Source organism: Gallus gallus, chromosome 6, assembly GCF_016699485.2.
Source record: "Gallus gallus isolate bGalGal1 chromosome 6, bGalGal1.mat.broiler.GRCg7b, whole genome shotgun sequence".
Lineage (NCBI taxonomy): Eukaryota > Metazoa > Chordata > Aves > Galliformes > Phasianidae > Gallus > Gallus gallus.
In genome coordinates, this window is record NC_052537.1 from 20,489,347 (window position 1) to 20,511,913 (window position 22,567).

The 22,567-nt window shown below is 36.1% G+C and overlaps 1 protein-coding gene across 4 annotated transcripts in view; it reads left to right on the forward strand.

Moving 5' to 3' along the window:
- PCGF5 (polycomb group ring finger 5) overlaps nt 1-22,265 on the forward strand; it is a 56,723-nt gene extending 34,458 nt beyond the window's left edge. For 3 of the 4 annotated variants that reach the window (NM_001277361.2, NM_001397261.1, XM_046942904.1), the window contains 7 exons: nt 4,764-4,819; nt 4,942-5,001; nt 6,141-6,289; nt 6,900-6,998; nt 8,350-8,439; nt 10,296-10,355; nt 12,725-22,265. In NM_001277361.2, coding sequence (NP_001264290.1) covers nt 4,764-4,819; nt 4,942-5,001; nt 6,141-6,289; nt 6,900-6,998; nt 8,350-8,439; nt 10,296-10,355; nt 12,725-12,772 — 562 coding nt within the window. In that variant the 3' untranslated portion in view covers nt 12,773-22,265. The remainder of the gene's footprint in view (nt 1-4,763; nt 4,820-4,941; nt 5,002-6,140; nt 6,290-6,899; nt 6,999-8,349; nt 8,440-10,295; nt 10,356-12,724) is intronic. The other variant, NM_001397262.1, reaches the window with a different exon arrangement.
- The last annotated feature ends 302 nt before the right edge of the window (nt 22,266-22,567 follow it).

Consider the following 22,567-nt stretch of genomic DNA (forward strand, 5'->3'; position numbering starts at 1 on the left):
TGCTTTTTCCAAGATTACTGATTTACCTGCTTTACGCAGTATGTGTGCTGGAAGTCCACACGTGTTAAGCAAGAGTTTAACACATGAGGAAGTCTTGCAAGAAAGACGACAGGATATCACTACAGGCTATGAAGGCAGACTGACAGATTCTGAAGTAGTAAAAGTAGTTTTAGGGTGTACATCAAAGGTAGGTTGGATGGGGCCCTGGGTGGCCTGGTCTAGTATTAGATATGGAGGTTGGTGGCCCTGCCTGCCGCAGGAGGGTTGGAGTTTGATGATTCTTGAGGTCCCTTCCAACCCAAGCCACTCTATGATTCTGTGGAAGGGAGATTTTCGTTCATTTGTTCTAATCATATTTAATGAAGTAGATTCAAAAAGTAGATTCAAAAAGAAGTTAGCTATTCAACATTCGCTTTTCTCTTGATGTTTGATAACCACAACAATCGTTAACAATGTTATTGCAGACCTTAGAAGCGATTTAAACTCTTCATCTTATTGCTAGTTATATCATATTACTGTACTTCTGCTATTTGCATAATGATGATTATTTGTGAATACAGAAAAGTGCTGAAGTGCGCTTCCCACTAACCAGTGGGTAGAAGCATTCACTATTAGGGACAGTGCGTTGTCCTTGTAAGTTTGAGCTTTTACTTTGCCGTGAGCATGAGCATTTCTGGAAGTTGTCATGAGGGCACTTCGTTGCAGTACGCTGGGATCTTCTGGCTTGGATTTGCTCGCCTAGAATATCCCTGTTGAGCTACAGAAATTACAGTGTATTAGCTGTGATTGCATGGGACTACTGAATGTGAATAATTTCTGAAGGGAAACATCTAGGGTCAAAATTAGCTGAGAAAAGCAAGTACTGCCTATTCACTAGGGAACATATTAGATCAAACAACCCATGAATAAGTATTTACTAATTGTATAAAAGGAGCTGTTTTTACTCTCTTGATCTGTTTTCTTTAGACTCTAATTCTTAGAATACCTTTATAGGCTTAATTTTCGTAAATTTTATACTTTGTTTCTTTCATATGCATCAGTGGTCACCTGATATGATCCAACATGTTTTAGGAGAGAGATTCTTTAGTTGATCTTTCACATGATTTTTTGGGGACCTAGAATTTGGATTATTCAAATAACAAACTTAACTGGTCAAGACACTGGGAGAGTCAGAGGAAGTGACAGCATGATCGTGCTTATGAGATCTGATTCTTTGTTTGTTTATTTTTCATGGAATCTCTTGGAGATTTTTTCTTTAGCTGAAAAAAGAATTGAATGAGCTAGATCTTCAGAGGGCTGCAGAGAAACCAGAGCAGTAAAAAGAAAACTAGCTGTTTCCTGGTCACTGCATCACATCACATATGCAATGAAAACCACTAAAACTAATCACCGTTTGCTCGGTCAAGGCTATCCTGAGTGTCTCACTCCAGTGCTTAAAATCATAATTTGATGTTACTGATTGGTCCTGAGGAAGCATTGCCTCCTTCTCGCAGCTGCCTTTTGCTTTTGTACAATTTAAAAACAAACAAAAAGCCACCACCAACAACAAAACATTCAGAGGGTACATTTTTTCTTTCCGATTTATGTAGTTTGTAACACTGTTGTGAACTCAGGAGGAAATACCATTGTCAGTGCTAAAATAAATATTTACACCTGGAGTTTACTAGAGGTGGCATTATTTCCTAATTTACTGGTGTTTGCTACAATTTGCTGTATTTTGCTTTGATTTTTATGACGGATGCATGCGTGCACATTCTCAAGAGATGTGTGAGTTTCAGATAGATACCAAGACGGTAGGTGAGAAAGAGTAAATCCAGCAACTCTAAGTGGTGCCATTAGCTGAAGTCTTTGTCATCCAAATGTTTTTGGAGAGGTAGGGCTAAAAGGGTTTGTGTAGATGTTTACCACAAGTATTTTTCTAATCTCCTATTGGCATCAGGAGCACTTTGTCTGCCGTAACAGGAGATGCTGTACAGAGTTTATAAGGCTGCTAATATACTGGAAACAGAAACCTTCTAGAAGTACGTCTTTTATTCTGACAGGACTATTACAGGTGAGATGAAAAGATAGTTTAGAAAATGTCTAGTAGATGTTTAGTAAAATAATGTGTTTTAAGCAGGAAGGGCTAGAAGGGTGAGATAAGTTAAGCTCACAACCCAGAAACAAGGGAAGACCTATTTTCTTTGCAATTATTTCCTGAAACTCCTTCTAGAGTAACTAGCTGGGTCCATTTGCCGACAAACTGCATGTAACTATGTTTGCTGATTGCATTTTATGGAATAGTTCTACGCTAAGTTGTTAAACTAGTAACTGGAAGAGCACATGAGCAGTGTAATGACATTATCTTTTTTGGATGTTGCCTATGTAACTTTATACACACATTATACTTTGACTTAGAGACCAGCCCCATCATTGCTCAAGAATGGAGCAAGTTTCTGAGAAATGACACTGAATACCTTAAGTAGTATTGTTATCTGTGATCTTTGAGATATACTTTATAAGCTCTTTTATAAACTCAATTTTGAGTAACTTCATAGCTGTCTGAGTTATTTAGATGTATCTTTCATTTGACAGTACTGAAAGGCTGTTGAAACTAAAAGGCTGAGTCTGAAATTCACCCCTGAACTCCAAAATGAAAATGCAGGAAGAGTATTCAGTTCCGGAATCACCTTCGAAGTTTAAAAGAATTCTGTATTATTGATGTTCAGTAGTGTTTGGGTTGGTTATAGTATAAAGGCATGCTTCTTAGCAAGCTTACTTGGATGCAAGTTTTCCTGACTGCTGCCTTCATTTGATTCACTTCAGATAATTAACAGTTATCAGAGAGTTGCTTTGTTCATAAAACTCATTTAGTATTACAGAAGGTGGGGGAGAGAGGAACTATTAAAAGCTAGCATAAATGCTTGGTTCTTCCTGCCAGACAGTCTGTTTTGATGGTTGGAAGATGTGGGGGTGCAAAGAGGTGTCTAAAACATAAATGGTTCTCAGTTTGGCCTCAGCAGGAGGTGTCATACTAAATGATGAGCAACTTCAGAGTTAGGTCAAGTAATTTCATTTTGGAATGAGTTTGATGCAAAATACAAAATCTCTTTTTGAGTTCTCATAGGCTTGGAGGATAGGAACACTATTGGATGCACCTGAAATTGAGAATGTTTTTATAATTTCCTAGTTTTATTCCTATAGGTTATGGTTAGTTTCCATGTACTTTAAGATCAGTGCTTTTTTTCTGCTTTTTTTTTTTTTCTCTGTAGCCCTAGGGATATTTTCCTTTAATTAGTGTTTCTGCTTCATTAGGAAGAAGTAGCTCTTTTAGCTTACTTTTTCAAAAAAAATAGTTGTTGAGTAGAGTATGAGTGCATGGTGCTAGCATTGTAATTGCTAAGTATACAGGTTTCTTGCTGTGACAGTACTGCCACTGACTTTTCTTTTGGGCCATGGAAGACCAGTTAAAAATGAAAAGCGGAATTTCTCAGAAATAAATGTAGAAAAAACAGCATCCATATGCCATCATAAGGAATGGTTAGCAGGATTTTTGAATTGAGGTACAGTGAGATTCTCCTTTGAAGTCCAAATTTTTCTTAATGAGTAAGTTACAGTTTATCAGACAGTAAGTGCTTTGATGTCATATGACTTTGTTTTCCTTCTCATCCATGAGAAAGTGCTCTCCATGCATCTTTGCTTTAGGAGCAGTCTGCTTCACCTGATGTGTTTTTTTGGGTGGTTTTTTTTTTTTTTTGTCTTTACAATAAGAAACAATTGAAAAATGGATTACAGTAGTAGCTTAAATATATGTATTCCTATGATATGACTGTCTCCAAGAAGTGACATAGAGAACTGGTCTCAAAATAAGATGATTGGTTAATATGTCTATTTGTAAACTTTCGATGGCAAACGCAAATAATGTAGAGAAGAGAAGCCGGAATGCTGGTGTATTTGTTCTAAGAAGTGAATCACTGTCTACTAAAATGTTTCTCAGTGTTCCTCAACTGTAAAATCTTCAGGTCATCTTGTTACTTTGCCACGTCTAACAGACAAGAGTGAATTGTCATGTGCTTTAAAGCAGACCTAGAGTGTATTATTAATGGCATGTACACATACTTGTATGTACATACACAAATATAAGTTTGTATATATAGACGTACAGATATACATCATTATTGAGAAGACAAATCAGGGCAATTGAAAATGTGCCAAGGGAGGTTACTGCACAGTGGATTCTAGCCAGAGCAGAGTGGATGCTGTGTGGGCTTCTTTATCTTTCCCGGATTGGTTTGTACGTGTCAGCGTGAGGAGGGAATCTGTTCAACTTTCATAAAATGTATTAAAAGGGACGTCTACACTTACTTAAAATCAATATGATAATGGGGTTTATAGTTCCCATGCTTGTTATGCATTACTTGGTCTCTAAGGTTTGGTACTACTTTTTCAATTTTGTCTCTTTGACAGCATAATTGGTTCAATGTAACACAAAAACAACGAAAACTTGATAGAATGTTTTTTCCCTTTCCTTTACTTTTTATCTGTTAGAAAGTGAATTTCTTGGTAATTTCCAGAAGAAATCCATTTGAGCGGTAATTGAGATAATCTTTAATGCATGTTTTTTTTCCTCTAAAGCTAAAATCAGCTGTTTTTTCCATGATGTATTATTTACCAGAAATATGCAATTCATTTTGCTATTAAAAATGTATTTGTTGTTTAAAGGCTAAAAATATTTAAAATGCAAGTTTCTACTTAATGTGAAATGTGTTTTCTCCCCTTGAAAGGCTGGATAACACCTTAGAGGAAATTATTTTTAAGCTGGTGCCTGGACTTCGAGAGCGTAAGTTTCTGATTTGGTTTTGGGTATTTGCTTGGGTTGATGGAGGGAATATGACTGTTTCTAATGCTATGTCTTTAGTTCTGGTTTAAAAATTCATATTACTGTTTTCTGGTATTAACTAGAGGAACTGCAGCGAGAGATTGAGTTTTGGAAGAAAAATAAACCTCAAGAAAATGGGCAAGGTGATGACTTCTTTTATTTTATATTGTTTTCATTCTCTTACATATTTGTTAGGTAATGTCACAGCTCCTCATTAAGCCCTGGTTCTTCAAATGTTCATGCATATATGTTATTATTGCTGAATTCAAAGATGATACACAAACTCTTAAAAATCTTTCTAAGTGTCATCTGGACTTTCATTTACTACTGCTCACCTTTTAACCAGTTGATTTACAGAGCTTGCTCTTTTACCGTTACTTTTGCTTGCATTTCCCTGAGCACTCACAGTCTTCATTTATGCAATTTTCCATTTCAATTCTTAATTTTCTTCATATTACATAGAGTAAAATGTAGAACTGCTTGAGCCTTTTTTACAGATTATTTTATGTTACTGAGTTTGACCAGCTGTTAAGTAGGAGGTTGTCAAGAATTAGTTACGACAAGTAGTAAAACAGTTTTCCACACATTCTAAACAATTGATTTATGTAGATTTCAAAATGCTTTTTCTTTTTTCTTTTCTTTTATTTTTTTTGGTCGTTGACCCATGAACTTTGAGAGCTCATTATTGAGCTGCCAAGCGAGGAGGACATCTAACTGTTCTTGAAGCCCCTTTGATTTTACTTCAGGGTTTTGATACCATACATGATACAGGCTTTTAAAATATCTTTTGAAAGGCTCCCTTGCTTTACTTCGCAGTAATGTTTCAGGAACTTGTCTCTGCCATTATTACAGCAGACAGTTAATATGTGTTAATTATGCATGTTACAGGTGCTGAGATTAGTTCTTCCACCGTATACTTACAAGCAGTGTTTTCTGGAAGTGAACTGCCACACCATAGAGTGGGTTTGCATTTCATGCGTTCAAGGTTGCAGCCTTTAAAAATCAGTGGATGCAAACAACAGTAGACAGCTTTAACTATTAGGGACACATCATTTCCTATCACATAGGAATGTGTTGTGCATTTTACTTCAAAATGTCAGTAGTAAAACTTCATTTTCACAGGTTATAATTGATCAACTTAAGAATACACAAAATTAAAATTGCAGAGTTAATTTGAAGGAAAGTATGCTCTTGAATATTAAGTATTATTTCAAATAAGCATTTGTTGGTGCTGTGACTTCTAATTGTTTTATACTTAAATAATAATCTTCATATTCTACAGAAGAAAGCCCCAAAACTGATAAACCCAAAGTTGATGAGGAGTGTGATGAAAATGAGGAAGATAAAGACTATCACAGGAGTGACCCACAGATTGCTATCTGCCTCGACTGTTTACGCAACAATGGGCAGTCAGGAGACAATGTAGTAAAAGTGAGTAGCAATGATAATCTGTGGTGCTATTGTTGTTGGAACTAAATCATTCTATAACAATACGTTTTAGTGAGACAACATTGACCTGTCTTATTTCCACCTTTAGTTAGTCTCTTTTGTTTGAGGCATTTCAGCGCATCTTGGAATTTTAAGAATTTAATAGCTTTATCTATTGGTTATTGTGGATGGTTTTTTTTTTTTTTTTGTAGCTCCAATATCTTCCAGCCTCAGTGGTATACAACTGCTTTATACAGCAGATTATGGCATACCAGGGAGTTGCTTTGAAAGTTAGTTGTGAGAGAGCTGTTTCACACTTTCAGGATAGTTGTCGTAACATGCCAACATGAAACTACTTCTCATATATGTTGTGTACTGAATGACTGGAATCCAAATCTTGTAAAAAAAAAAAAAAAAAAAAAAGTGAGCAGGAATGAAGCTACAATGCTATTATGAGTTAGAAGAGAGAGTGGTAAAAATGGCTACTGATTGGAAAAAAGATTACTTACAGCTGTCCTTGGACTGGAAATTGTTTACATGCTATTTAATGAAAAAATGAGAAAGCATGGTTCTGTAATTTCTAACATGTTTTTCTCTTCTGCTGTCACTTTAGGGTTTAATGAAGAAATTTATCCGCTGCTCTACTCGAGTAACCGTGGGAACTATCAAGAAGTTTCTCAGCTTAAAATTAAAACTTCCAAGTTCTTATGAGGTACATTTGGAAGAGTGTTACTTATGTTTTTATTTCATTGCAAAGTGGTATTTTTTTAAATGAAATTTAGCCATATTTACTTGTGAGTTTGCACTAAGTATTCTTCAATATTCTAAGCTATATTTTCTGCCCTTACATGAGGAGTCCTTATTTATCACAGTGACTAGACGTTGCCAATGGTGCAACTCATACAGTTGTGGTAAGAATCCTATCCTTAGGTATAAGTGACAAAAATAGTATTTGAATTTTTCTAAAGGAAGATGTGTTGGCTTTTTTTGTTAAATATACCACTTCCAGAATTTAATAGAGAGAGAGAGAGAGATGTCTTTTCTCTATGAGTGATTTGATTTTGGCCAGAACTGTTTTCTTGAGATGATTTCCTGACATGGTAGAAGTTGTGATGTAGAGTTGAGGTAGGGAGCCTGAAACTCCTGCATCAACTTTCCTTCTTCTCAGGGATACAGGAGTTTTGACTTCAGTCAGTTCTCATACAGAACTCAGTGGATCCACACATTAGGCTTCCTTTAATGAATAGTAGCATCCCAGCTTTGGTCAGAGGTAGGGCTAAGTAGGATCAGGTACACAGGTTATTGCAGAGTTGTCACAGTATCATGATATTCCAACCAGCCATTTTGGTGTCACTGGTTTTGTTTTATACTGATTTAATCTATTTCTGACATCTTAAGGTCATGCGTTATGTGATGCCTGCTTATTTAACATTTCTTGCCATTTTTTTTCCTCTTGGAAGTAGGAAAGCATTATGGCTATTGTGATGAAAGAATAGTCATAGATTTTCAGTGGATGCTGTAATATCCTTCACAGTAAGAGAAGTACTTGTTTTTTCTTATGCCTCTAGTCCTCCCAGATAATAAAGAAACATGTCTGTATACATGCATTTTCCTTGTAATTATAGTTATTTTTAAACTAAAACATTTAAAGTTAATTCGTAAGTTATTTTTTAAAGCTGAGAATTACAGCACCAAGATCTTGTATGTTTGGTTTTGGAAGAGCATTGATGTAGCAAGAAGGCCTTCAATAAGCAACATAAGACTTTCTCTTCAGAGAAACACTGTGTAGTATTGGTAAATATAGACAAGTTTTGTCTACTAATAATTTCCTACTTAGTTTAGTACATTTTCCTCCTGACCAAAACTTCACTGGAAACAAAGAAGTGAAAATGTAAATTGGAACACTACTGTATGAAATAGCCTATTGTCAATATGTTGTATTTATTAAGCTTTTTATAATAAGACAAGTTCTGGGGTTAGTTCTCAGGGATGCTCTTAAAAGTTCATTTAGTCATTAATTCTTACATCAGTTTGTCTTACCATTTGTTCTGTTGTATTTTAAGCTGGATGTACTATGCAATGGAGAAATCATGGGAAAGGATCATACTATGGAGTTCATCTATATGACAAGATGGAGACTAAGAGGCGAAAACGTAAATGCTGTTCTGTTATTAATAAGTGGTGTTTGGGGATATTTATTATATGCTCTCACAGCTTGGTACAAAATATCTTCTGTTTCCCTTCAAAACGACCTGTCCTTAAAAATGCGTTTTGCGTGTTTTCTGGATTTCTTATGTGAAAAAGAATCTAGTGAGTGGAAACCCGGCAGCAAGTGTATTGCACAGATTCTGAAGCTTAAAGTGGAAAGGTATACAAAGTTTGCACGAAAGGTCTGCTCAGAATTTTAAGTAAGCTGTCTGAAAACCCACACACTTTACTCATTTTCTGCAAGTTTCCTTTTAGTGACATTTTACGTCACAATATTTACGAATCTGCGTCCAGCAGTTCTTTATTTAGAATCTGTTTTATTCAGTCAGTAATAAACTGTAACTTTGGCAAATTATTGGAGCAATCTGATTGGTGTATGGTTGTTTCAGTGAGTACTACACCCATGTTTTTTAGTTGCACCGTATAACAAAGACTAACAACCAGGTAATACAGCTAGATGGGTTTTCCTTATTGTGTGCATACATTTTAGAGCTGCAATGTTTCACTGACTTGAAGACCTTTCTTTCAGGTATGCTTTTGTTTAATTTAGTAGCCCTTACATTGTCGTGTATACCTAGTAGTTTTTGTTAGGACTCATATCTCCATTTCTTCTCTTGTTTTCTAAATGTATCCATTTGTTTATATCTGGCTATTGGTTGCTCTTTGCTCCTTATTGCTTAATGCTATGAGCAAGTTTGTTAACCTCCACTGGTAGTGGCAGGCATATTGGAGGAGTGATAAGTTTAAGCAGTTAATGTAATTTATTAATCTGTATGCTCAGATTTAAAGTGCAGTGGGAAATGGACAGAGAAGACAGGATTAAGCACTCTGTGGTATTAAGAATTTGCAAATTTCTTAGTTTTACCTTCTGTGAGAAAAATGAAGACGTATTTCATAGGAATTAAGGGAGTTAATATGTATAGGCAATTATTAGTTAAGTTTGAAAGTAGTATTGCACTGGAATTTGCTGGTTACTGAAACCCCAGAGTTGCACCGGTGAGTACCATTTTTCCAGCACTGCCTTGAAACCAGCAGTGTCTGTTTGCCTTGCCATTTTATCTTTTATTAGCATTGGCTGTACTACTAAGAAATTTTGAGGCAACAACTTAAGTGATAATGGAATTCTTTTCATAAAATTTAATCCTGCAACCCCTGCCTACAAATGGACCTTTGGTCTTTGCAGTGGTTTGTAAGCAGCAGTAACTGTCATCCTGACAAAAAGGACACTATTTGTACTGGGTACAATTTTTTAAAATCTCAGAATTATCATTTTAACCTTAAATGAGTAGAAGAGTTGACAGCTCTTACTTACAAATCTAAGCTATGTTTGTATAAATGGTACAGTCAGCTATGTATTCATCTTTTCCTTCATGTAGTTTTAAGTAATTCCCCTGAAGTCAGAGACAACAGTCCAAAACTTGTAAAAATTATATTGTGCTGGTAATAAATCCAGTAACATCTGGGCTTCTGTAGCTTTGTTTTCTGTAGCTGTGTTGGATCTTTTAAAGTAACAGTAGTGGCAGTGCTAATTAATTCTCTTCCTTTGGATGAAGATCAAGTAAATCCTTTATTTTTGTTTTTGGTACCATTGGCCACCAGCTTTTACTGGCACACCTGTGGACCTTACAAGAGGTAGAGTAGTTAAGTGCAATATCCATTTGTTCATTACAGAAGTCTTTCTTGTTTTAAACAAGTCAATAAATTTTAAACTTTACAACTGAATTTTTAAAAAAGGAACAATAAATGTCTATGTCCAGCTGTGGATGCCTCTTATCTGATCAGAAAATCATCTCCTTCGCAGTTTCGGTGTCAGAACTGCTCATCTTCGCAAGTCTACTCACAGGATGGCACTTTTTATCAGGTAAGAGGCACTCACGACTGTACATATTACAGTCAGTAAGGTCCTGTAAACACTACAGTTGTAATCCAAATTGGAGTTTTTATGATACCTCACTACAAAGTGCAAAAATACCACAAGCAAGACTTGAGCGTTTTTGTTCATGCAAAGAAAGCTTTATTAAATTAATAGAACCTTTTCAAATCACCAGGTTTTGTAGGTTTAAAATATAAGACTTCTATCTTTTATTTTCCATTAGGCCAGTTATCTTGTTTCATTCTTCAGGCTGATATCTGCATCAGTTTGGAAGGGTTATCTCCCTTCTTATCTCATCTTTCTAATAAGTAGCATTGGGCAACCACTGACAAAGGACCAAAACTGAAGGGAGTGTGAAACAAAAGAGACCATATTGGTGGTTTTGTATCTTTATGACAATTCATATTTTATTTTTAAACAAGTAGAGAAATTGCAAATTGAAGTTGATTCCTAAATCTCATTATCAGTTTGGTATTCTTTTTCAGTGTGTGTGTGTGTGTATGTATATATATATATATATATATATATATATATATATATATATATAAAATCTTTAAGGTTGGAAAAGACCTCTTTAAGATCATCTAGTCCAACCATCCACCTGCTGCCAATAGTGCCCACTAAACCATGTCCCTAAGTATCACATCTGCACATTTCTTAAGCACCTCAGTATTTCACTTTGCTCACTGATAATTTTCAACTGAACTTTCTTCTAAAAATTACTTTGAAAGTCTGAAGTAATAGTTTTTCTTGAGCAAAAAATTAATGATTGAGGGTTGCTCTCACTATGGGTGGGAGTGATTTGTTTTACAGTCATACCTACTTCAGTAATTAGAATCACTCCAACCTATTTCATTTTTGGTCTGTACAGTTGGTTTGTAGTTTTTCAAAGTAGCATTCAGTCTTGCAAAAACACTTAGTGATGTTGGTTGTTTCCTGTTGCCTTAGTGATGTTGCCTGTATGGACTTCCAGTTAGAACTGAGTGCTTTTAGCTAGAATTTGTACAATCAAAATATTTGTTCTGAAAAAGGAACAACCAAAATAGTATTTAAATAATATAGTCATATCCTGTGTGAAAAAATCAGGAACTAAGTCATTTGTTCTCCAAATACCTTTGTTAATTGCTCATGCAGACTGTGCATGGTGCTCCATGTCTTCTCTTCCTAAATGCTCTTGCTGCTGTTGAATACCTCTGTTTTTATGCTTTGATTTCTCTGCACTACAGTTTGTAAATCACCAGCAGCTATGGTCACATTTAGTTCTGCTGGTCATTTCTACCCTAACACAAAAAGTTTGTTAAGTTGTGAAGGTCTCTGCAGTGATCTCTTTCTTTCTTGGTATCTGAAGTTCATCTATCTTGCATTTGAAGGATGCAGTTTTATCTTGTTTTTTTTTTCCAAATTGGGAAAAATCAAGACTTAAATTAGCCATGCTCTGTGGCAGAGGCCCATACAGTTTCTGAGTCAGTAAGATTAGCCTGTTTTATTTGCTATGAGAACAGATCAATAAGGTAAGAGGAAAACATCTTCAATAAAATGCTGAAAGACTGATAGAAATGAGATGTTAACACAACTTCTGGCAACAGGTGCTCAGATATTCCACAGCACTTCCAGGAAACCCTCTGTTACCTCCCATACCACAACAGCTTTGGCCAATTCAGTGATTCCATTAGATTATTCACTTTTTCTTTTTTTTTCCCAATAATAACTACAGATTATGTATCATAAATTATGAAGTTGAGGAGTTTGGATTTCAAGGAGGGGAAAACTTTTAGCCTTCATTTTTCAGTATGTCAGTTGACACCAATTTTATCTGATTCTTTCTTTATTTATTATTTAATACCAAAGGAACCTAGCTCCCATTTAACTAGTGCTAAATGCTACTATGCCTATGGGAATCTCTGTATATTTAAAAATCAAACTATATGCATCATCTGTAAATGGACCTTATTTTACATAGTATAAAAGTTAAAATTGCTTACTCTCAGTCACAGCAACACAAAAAAAAGTTACTTGAATAATCCAACATGTTTGTCATAAAACATAAAAGTCACTAAATATGTAAAAGTCAGATGTAAGAATTTTATTTTCATAACAAATAACTGTATTTGATTTAGAAATAAGATATAGCTTTGAAGGACAGCAATGGAATTGTTGAAATGTATATTGCAGTCATTTTATTTATATTTTAAATAGTTCTATGTCTGTGTTTGAGGAATAACCTCTTACTGCTCTTAAGGTAAACATTAATAGTATTTCCTTTGTACTTTTAATGAATCATATCTTCATTCTTATTATTCTTATATATCTTATTATTCTTGTGTTTGTTGTTGTTTTTCTCTTGCTTTTGTTTTTAGTCTTACCCTATGGTACTTCAGTATCGACCTAGAATTGACTTCGGTTAGACCAAAGGGCCAAATCCCATTGTGATGAATCCTGCACTATTTGTTTACCCATCGACAGATTGCACAATGAATGGATGTGCCTGGATTAGGGGGACACAACCAGATTTTCAGCATGCAAATAAGGACATTGTCTTTCTTAAAACTGTCAACTGCATCTTTGTTGTTTCTATTAGAGCAAGCCAAGTGCCATTCTGCTACTGAAATGTGCATAAGATATTTGTGAATTTTACAAGTGTGCTGCAAGTCATAGCCAAAATCATGAAGTGTACAGTCAAGATTCAAAAACTCTGGAATATTTTTGCTTGCGTGTTACAAAATTCTTCTGGTCCTCGTGTTGATCACACTAGCAAAATGGCAGAGTGCTCATTCCATGTGGTGTTGCAGTTTCACACGCTTACTATTTTACTGAATATTGTTGTTTAAATCATAGAGTACTGTACAAATAGCTAAGGATTATACCTTGAAAATATTTTGTATAGAAAATATATTTAGAAAAGTGGTGGTTGGGCCACTACCTTTTTCTTGATAAGCTTCTTATGGGTCCAGGTATAGCTCACTCATGAGTGTGCAGCGGTCCTTTTGCAGTGTACCCTTAACAAGAGTGTAGAACGTGATAATTCAAAAAAGGACTTTTAAATTGTCTAAATAGATTCTACCAGTATTGCTTAAAAGCACTGCAGCCTTCGTGATTGCACTTTTTTATGGCTACCCTAGAGGTTGGAATTTGGGATATGGCTTTTCTTTGGAAAATGGCTTCTAGTCAGATAACATTTCTTCTAATAAAACCTTTATAGAAATGAAGTTAAAATAATCTGTCTATGAGATAAATTTCATTGTGAGGTTACAGTCAAGGCAGAATCTACATGTAGTTACTGCGTTTTGTGGTAAGCACTTCCTTTTAAGATCGGGTAAAGGTTTATAATAAGCTTAACAGAATAACATATAGCTTTAGTTATGCTATACATCTCTCTTGAGAGTATCTGGAGCATAGAATTCGTTGTAGAAATGGTTCACTAGTTGAAGTCTCATCATGCAATTATTTCCATAAAATTAGAGTCAATGCAATACTGAAGACAAGCAGTCTGACCAAATAATTCTTCGGGTCATTGTTTTTTTTTCTGAGACCTGATAGTGCTGGGTAAAAGAGTGATTATTGCCTTAGGTACTGCAAGTGTAATGGTTCTAGTATAGAATGTTTATTGAGGTTTCTGGTAAAGTTGCAGGGAGCATAGTAATGCGCATGTTTTCTGTAGTCTTCCGTTGTCTTGCTCTGCTTACAAGTCAAATGAGTTTTTTACTTCAAAAGCTGTGGAGATAACTGTATTCTTTTTAGTGCACACCCACTAGTATCGTAGATAGCTATTTATGTCCTTAAGCCTTCTGCATACATCAGAAAGGAACCAAATTAGCGTTTCAGAAACTACTCTAATCATACTTGGGTAGGACAAAGTGAAAATTCCGTCTTGACTACCATGGGATCAAGTATAGAAGGTGGAAACAAGGCTGTAACTTCTTTGTAAATGTGTATTCACGTACGTTATGATGTTTCTGTAGGAGAAACGTGCATGTTGTGGATTAAATCTGGCCCCTTTAATACTTGCAGGACTTCTAACATTGACTTGAAGAATCCTCATATCGTTGGGTTAAGTCCCGCCACTGCACTCCGAAGCCCTTACAACATGCCGAAATAGCAATGCTGTCAGTAGCAGTCTGTTTAGGAAACCTGCCATTGCAGGTCAAGGTTGCACATATTGTGCAGATGCCAGTGAACCTGGGGAAGCAAAATGTTAAGGAAGCTGCTGCTCCGTTCTGCAGGCATAACGTGCCGACTGGTGTAGGCATTCTTTTCCTCACGCTGTAATGGGAACAGGTGCACCTGCGGGCTGCTGGAAGCGGTCATCTTTTTGCCCACCTGAGCTGTGATGTGCTGCTTCACAGAAACAGCCACACGCTCTGTGTCAGGAGGGCCCTGCTCATCTGTGTACGTGGAGCAGCTTGTCAGATCAGAGCATTCATTCTCAGTGCAAGTCATTGCTATCTTTGTTATATACAATTGTTTTGTATGGTAGAAATAGATATTATTTGTAAATATTGACATGCACATGCAAATGACACCTTACAATTTTTATATATGCTATGTGTTTTTATACCAGAGTTTTCACTGTAGAGTCACTTAACATAAAATGCCTGTTCCGTTTTATCACAAAACTAGCAGTAGGACTCTTAAGCATAATTTCTGCTTGATTCGGGGGACCCTTTTTTCTCAACTTTTGCTGGTTTGTCAAATTTGAACAGATTTGATGGGGGGAAAAAAAAAACAAACAGCGCATTAATTTTAATCCATTTTCAGTTACCTTACACAGAAGTTTGCATCCAGCTAATGGGACCCTCGAAATTTAGACTACTTTGTAGTGGCTTTTAAATGACATCCCAGCAGAAGATTTGACTGACTGACTGACTTTCTGTAGTCGCAGTTCAGAGAACTGTGAGTTTGTCTTGATCAGAATTGGATACTGGCAACTCATGGTATTTTCTTGATGAAACTTCAAGCTAGGTTACAGAAGGCAAATCTTCATTTTAAGCATGGAAATTACAGACATACATGATTCAATGTTCCCAGCTGAGAATTATGCTTTTAAATGCTTCTAAATGTATATAATCTACATAACTACCTACAATTAATGCATTTCTGATTTGATGGCAAAGCTCCTGAGTGCCGTTCTAGTTTAATAGTTTTTATAGCAGCAAAGTACCAGTGAAATACATATCCTAACTGGGCAGCTTGTATAACACAGGCATTGTCTTTCTTACAAGAATCTTTTCTCTGTAGTACGTATGTGCCATGTATCTACATATAGGCATATTTGATTCCTTTGTGCCAAGATATCTGAACAGCATAGGTCTACAAGATTGCACGTACAGATTCCTATGTGCCAAAGATGGAATAAGTGGAATAAGTACTAAGCATTCCATTAAAACTACACCATATTCCATCACTGAGCAGACTGCTGCATACAGTCACACTTGCTGATCTTTTCCATACTGCCAGAACCTAGCTGCAGAGGAATAAGCCTGAAACAAAAAAAAAAAGGAAAAAAAAAAAAAAAAAGAAAAAAAAATCCACACTACTGCCTAACCTTGCTATCTCTTATTTAGCACATTTGGTGCTTTTTTTCCCTGAAAGTGAAAAAAATTATCTGCTTTTCACTCTGGGATAACTTATTAACAAAAGTTTTAAGCAAGTTTTTATTGGACATTGATGTATGCTGCATTTGTCCAGCAACAAACTGTAAGCTAGGATTTACAGGTGAGGTCCTATAAAATCTCCAACAGTAGGGAATTCGATAATCAAGAAATGCATCTTCCATCATGCATTACTACACTGCATGTAGTTGCGAGCCTAGTGCTATAGAAGACATTTATTTGTATGAAATGCCAAATAAGATTGCTGTAATGTTCTTAAGCGACTCATCACTACAGTAGTTACTGCTCATGAGTGCTTCTGGGATTTGGGTCCTAGCAGGTATGCAATGAGTGTTGTGCATACGTAGCTAGCTTGCAGCTATAATGAAAAGTTCTAAAAAGTATTATTTTGACTTTACTGAAAATATTATATGAAGTGCCTGATTATTAATACAGAATATCTTTTAAACCCATTATTTGTATTTGGCAGGGTAATCTTTGCTTCTCTATCTTATCAATAGTCTTAATATTTTCAGCAAGAATATTTCATGGTCGCTCTGTATTGAGAAGCCTTCTTTCACATGAAACAAGAAGAAAAATAAATGCGTTATTTTTTTTCAATCTCAAATTGTCTATCTCAGTAGAAACTATGTGAAAAGAATACTTTCATATTGAAATTACTTCATTTTCTCTATGAGGTGACCTTGAATTCTGAATCTTTTTTTGTCCTAGGCTCCAAAGATTTGATTCTACTTCTCTCTTCTGCAGTTATCAAAAGCAGTTCCAGTATATATATAGGTGGAAAGAGACTGATCGCGTTCCCTTTAGGCATAAGCTAGACTCTTCTCCACTGCAGACAAAGCAATGGTCCAGAGTTTCCATTTCTTCCCTTCTCTGTGCAATTGTTAGGCATGACTTTGTTAGAGAAGAAAAGAATTTTTCCTTCTCTGCTGCTTTCTGAAATAACAAAATGTACCAATGTTTATAGTCCTTTCACTGAACCAGTCTCTGAATTGCATTGTTCCTTTTGTTTGCAACAGAAGGAACAGCCTCCAGCTCTGCCAGGTACTATGTCTGATAGAAATTCTCCAGAACAGGCAATTGTTCAAAACCAGTCTTACATAGCAAAACAAACAGGCTGAGGGGCTACATAAATTACTGGTCAAATACATAGCATAATCGTACTTGTCTATATTTGCTCAGAAGTGGTAAGAACTAAATATGTTCAAGGAAGAGAATAGTTGCAGAAGAATAATGTGGTAATTCATCTGTCCTTGCAGAGGGACATTCACATAGGTACAGCCTCTAATAATGTGGAAGAACATGTGGAGTGTCCTTTCACAGTTACATTCTGCAAGTCTTCTGGTCTTCCCATGTAAGAATCATTTAATAGATAAGACTGAACAGGATGGAGATTCTCAGAAGAACCTGGGACTTTCTTGTAAAAGAGTTTGCAGATGAAAGCAAAGCAAAACAATCCTAGACTATGTGACAGACTTCCTTTTGCAATACAGGTACCAAAATGCTGTCTGTTAGGACAGAAGGTTTATGGGCATGCTTTAATCAAGTCCATAAAAGCTCCAGAGCATCCATTTCCTAGCTCTGAGATGCAATAGGTGACACTCTGGAACTCCACTGCATGTCCTAGAAAAAGGTAGAATCAGGTGCCACTGTGGCATTAGAAAGCTAGTGCTTAATGCCAAAGAAATTCATGTTTTCTTTTGGGATTAAGTTAGTCTCTCCTGGATTTCAGTGAGGTTTTCAGAGTTCTGTATTTTGAATCCTTCATAGCCAGTCTGAATAAGGTAATGCTTCCATGTGGTGTTCAGCTAGAGATACCTGTTTGAGGAAGGATTGCCATTTACTGGAGCATGTTCTAGGATGGATTCCAAGACACGAGCTTTGATCCACACTAAAAGAAAAGTGAAAAGCTTCTACCTTCTCACTTACCACCACTTTTATGGCTTATGGGAAATCTGGCCTTCAGACTTCAGTTGAAACATCCTTTTGCAGGAGTGTCCCCTGGATGATTATCTTATAGTGGTAGCATTTTTTCTTCATGAGCAGATCGACCTGTTGAGGTTTTTTTTTCCCACTACTACGCTGCCTGTAGATCAGATAAAAACAGCAGGTTCCAGAACAGGCGATTTAGTAAGAGATTTCTAATGGAGATCATTCCACCCCAGGTATGTGCCATAAATCTGAATTCAGGTGGCTTTCTATTGCAGCTCTGTAAGGATGTTGTTCCATTCTCTTGTAAGAGATGTAGATCTGTGCAGTGGTGGGCTGTGGCAGTGGAATGGAAGAGCTCTATAGGCTGGTGGGAAGGTCCTGGCTACCTGTTGTACTTGTAGGGAACCAGAATCTGCTTCTGTAGGCTCAGGATGGATGTGATGTTCTGAAATGAAATATGTCTGCAAGTGCAATCTTTTGCAGTTACATTAATTTTAACCAAAGAGAGGCATTGGTTCGAATTTGCATGTTTAAACTATTACACATACTTTTCTTTGAAGTAAATTTTACATGTATTTTTAGCAAATACTTCTGACAGGGTTACTAATGTGGCACTTAACGGGGTGAGATGGACAGGAGCGGTTACTGTGCATTTTTCATAAGAGTGTAAGGCGATTGCTATATGATAAAATTGCTGCAACAGTGACACATTTGTGCTGCTAGTTAACATATTGAGGTTTGTGCTACAAATGAAGTTATAATAAAGATGTTTATTATCAAAGTGCAAGGCACATATTTTCTGATGGTATTCTACTCCTCAAATTGTGTTTTGTAGTATAGCATATTGAGTAAATAGACGTTTTTGCTGTTGTCTCATGAATTTTGATGCGGTAAAATGAAACGTGCTCCCTTCTTTCTGAAAAATATAACGTACTGATTGATTCAAAATTATTCTTTGCTGTCAGATACTTAGTTTGTTCATTAAAAAAAAATTAAAAGAGAAAATATTTTTATGGATGATCTGGTTGCCTAGTAGTTTCAAGGGGCTTACGTAATGCCAAAGGTAAGCCACCAAGAAACTGGTGTGAGTGAGGCAGTGCCATGTTCCTGCAGTGCAGTGGTGAGGGTTAGCCCTGGGGCTGGCAGAGAGGGGCTCCCTGCCTGGTGATATGCCGCACCGCACACCCAGCAGTCCCAAAACAAAGCAGCCAACACAAGCGGGATTAGCGTACAGGTTGAGCTGGCGCACTGTGAGCAGCTCTGTGAGTGTAGCTAATGTTGGAAAAGAGGAGCACGAAGGCTTCCGTTACTGATGTGTCAGCTATACCTGGCCTGTGAACTGACAAAATACTTCAGTGTGCTGTCAGTCCTGTGAACCTTCCGAAGCACAAAATATTCACCAGGCTACTTTGGGGTTTTCTAGCTGTAGTTCAGTGATATTTTGGAGGGTGGAACGGACAGACTTGGAGGATAATGAGAAGATACTAAGGTTGTTTTACAGATTTTTATACATATTTTTTTAGCAAACGGCATTGCTGTACTCAGTGTGAGACCTTTGGTTAGCAAGAAATCAGTTATTTTATTTGTGCAGAGCAAGATAGAATAAATAAATCTAAATACCTTCCTTTTCCAGGATAGTGATTAGCTAAACTGGAAAGTAACAGAGCAGTTTAATTATTTAGCTGATTCTGAAACATTTTGATCTAAAAACTTACTGACAGTCATTTTTCCTCAAATACAATCATCTTAGAGTAAGCATGAAGTAGTGTTTCTTTTTTTTTTTTTTTTCCCTTACTGCAGACTTAGCTGTTGAGAGAAGAGAAAACTTTTTTTTCCCCCTTTTTCTTCATTTTTAATTAATGCAGAGCCGGAATGGTAGGATGTTCCAGGCTGCTGAATAGCGTTGGTCTGAATGGAATTTTCTTGGGATGGGGGCCTAAGTGTCCTTATATAAGCTGTGATCCAAGTTACGATAAGAAAGGAGCCTATGGTGAGCAGTAATAATGTTCTAATGCTTCCTTGCGTTTGATCAGTAGCTATCAGTTTTTAATGTTACATCCCTCACAGTACTTAGGAGCTCATAGAACATATTGTGATGTTATGTTGCTGATTTGTTTTAAAATATAAAATGTTCTAAGCTTTTTGTCAAAAGTGGTAACATCATATTACAAATAAACCTTTTTGTGGTTGTAAAACTTAGCTTATAAATCATTCAAATTGAAGTGAAAAAACACAGGTCATTGTTAATGACAGTCTATCCTACTATTAAAAATATATGTATTTTTGTAAAGGAAAAGCACTTGTAGATATTTAATCGGTCCAATATCTGTCTATGTTAATGTTTTGGAAGAAAAAAATAAGACAAAATGCTGCTTAGAGAATCACTTACATATGTTTCATTTTTTGTGCTCAGATGCATTTTTTTGTTGATTTATGGAATGTTTATTCTGTGTGAAGCTGTATAGTTAGTACAGCTGGGCTAAATGCATTTCTTACCTTAATGGAATGCAGCGTGTCTGACTGTGCCATTACTTATTTTGTGCGATCAGAAACCCAACTGCAAAACTTAAGTTGGTGGTGCTGTTCTTCATCTTTGATATTAGCTTCATCCTGCCGTATATCGTTACTACTTCATAATGATTATAAAAATGCTAGCAATTTTTTGGTGGTGTTTGTGTTTAATGGATGTTTTTAGGGCCTATTTGTTTACTCCTTTGTATTTTATCAAACCTACAAAGATTTATACGTAAATATGTTTACATTTACAGATGGTATTTGAAATACAGTTCCCCCAGACAATAAAACATACCAGACTAGTCAAGTTTAGTAACTTTCCACTGGTGGAAGCTACAGCCAGGTACATGCATGGAGTATGATTGCGTCACTGAAGTATCTGAGCACTTATCCAAATAGTATTTTTCTTAAATTCAGAATAATTAATTTCTTGTAATGTTGTAAGGACCACTGAAACTTCATCCTTATCTATTTAAATTCTGTATAGTGGATTTAATGTGTTTTGATTCTGCGTAGAGGATTTACATAGTTTAAAAAAGAAAAAGTAAACCAAGGAATTTTATTAAAGTACTAGTGGAGAGCAATGAGCCTATTGGTTTGCTGTTTGTCCACATCTATTTAATTTCAATGGGATTCTCCAGGGTCTTCCCAGTGGTGGAAATCATCAGTGGAGTTATTTTGGTTATCCTTCATTGTAGCTAAGACTTGAAATGGCCCTCTTCCTCACTGAGTGTTTTTTTCATTGGTGGCTTGTTCAACATCTAATACTGTAGATCCAATAGCCTACGCTAGCAGTAGATGCAGTGTTATAAGCTCCATTCAGTAAATACTTGCAGAACTGTGAAATAAGCTGAGAATTTCACTCAGACAACATTGACAACATAGGTCATGCCACCATCTCATTAACATGCGTGCTTCACAAGGACCTGTCAGTGATCAGTTTCTAATGTATTTTACCATCTGAATATTGTATGTTTTATCATTTTTACTAATCTACATATGAATTCACTGGGGATCAACATCTCAGATTCTGCAAAGTAGCATTTAAAAACTTCAATCCACATGAGCTATGAATGCAATGCACGTATTGCAGAGTTGTGCCTCTTAAAGAGGCAAATAGGTGGGGTTCAAAGGATTTTAGTGCGCTGTAAATTTCACCCAGTGAAATTTAATTCACCAAATGAATATTCTTTACGTCTGCACTAAAATCATCAGAAACTGAGTGATGGTCGTAGGGAAAGAAAGAAAAGAGAAGGCTCTAACTGAGTTAGTAGTGAGCAGTTCTACAGTGTGGTAAAGGGAGTGCTGGCACGAAGTTTCATTCTGTCAGAGCACCACAGTTCCGCCGCTTGGTGCAGAGTGACGTGTGCCTGTTTGAAGATGAATCTCCATGTGTGTTAACAAGGTTTATTTCAGAGCAGTAGCTTGTGCACACTGTGTAAATGGACCTTTTGGAATCTTATGTATTAAATATAATTGATCTGTAATATTTCTAATGATCTACCTACCAGTAAGGTTCAGTACCAGTGATGTTAAATTGAGTGCTTCATGCTAATGTCAAGAATGTTCACAGCACCTCTATAACTGCTGATAACAAATTACAGTTTGGTATGGCGCATGTGCTGCAAGATGCCTCTAGCCCAGTTGGATTAATTTTATGAAAAATCTAGATGAGCAAGAAGTATAACTAATCTGCTTACTAGCACTGAATTGCTCCTTTCTCAAAGCAATAAATATATCCATGTTGTGACATCTGTTGTGCAGCCTACAATAAGAGTTGTTTTGTTGCTTTGTTTCTATATAATTTATTTTGTGCAATAAAAAAATCTCTGGTTTTATCTGACTTTTCTCTATTTTTTTTATAATACTTCAATTAAAACTTTAGCTGGCTTTATATCTTCCTCATGGAAGTGTGCTATCAGCTCACAGAAGTACAGAGCAGAAAATGGAATGCAGGAATATTTCACCTCAGAGAAAAAAACAGAATATACTTACAGAGCCTGATTTTGTTCACATTAATATCATAGAGAGTGTTACCATTAATCTTAATGGGTACAAACACTGCCGAACACCAAAGATGACTGAATTGATGCTCCCATCTGTAAAATACATGAACGTGCTGAGTTACTAAGATGAAAAACAAAG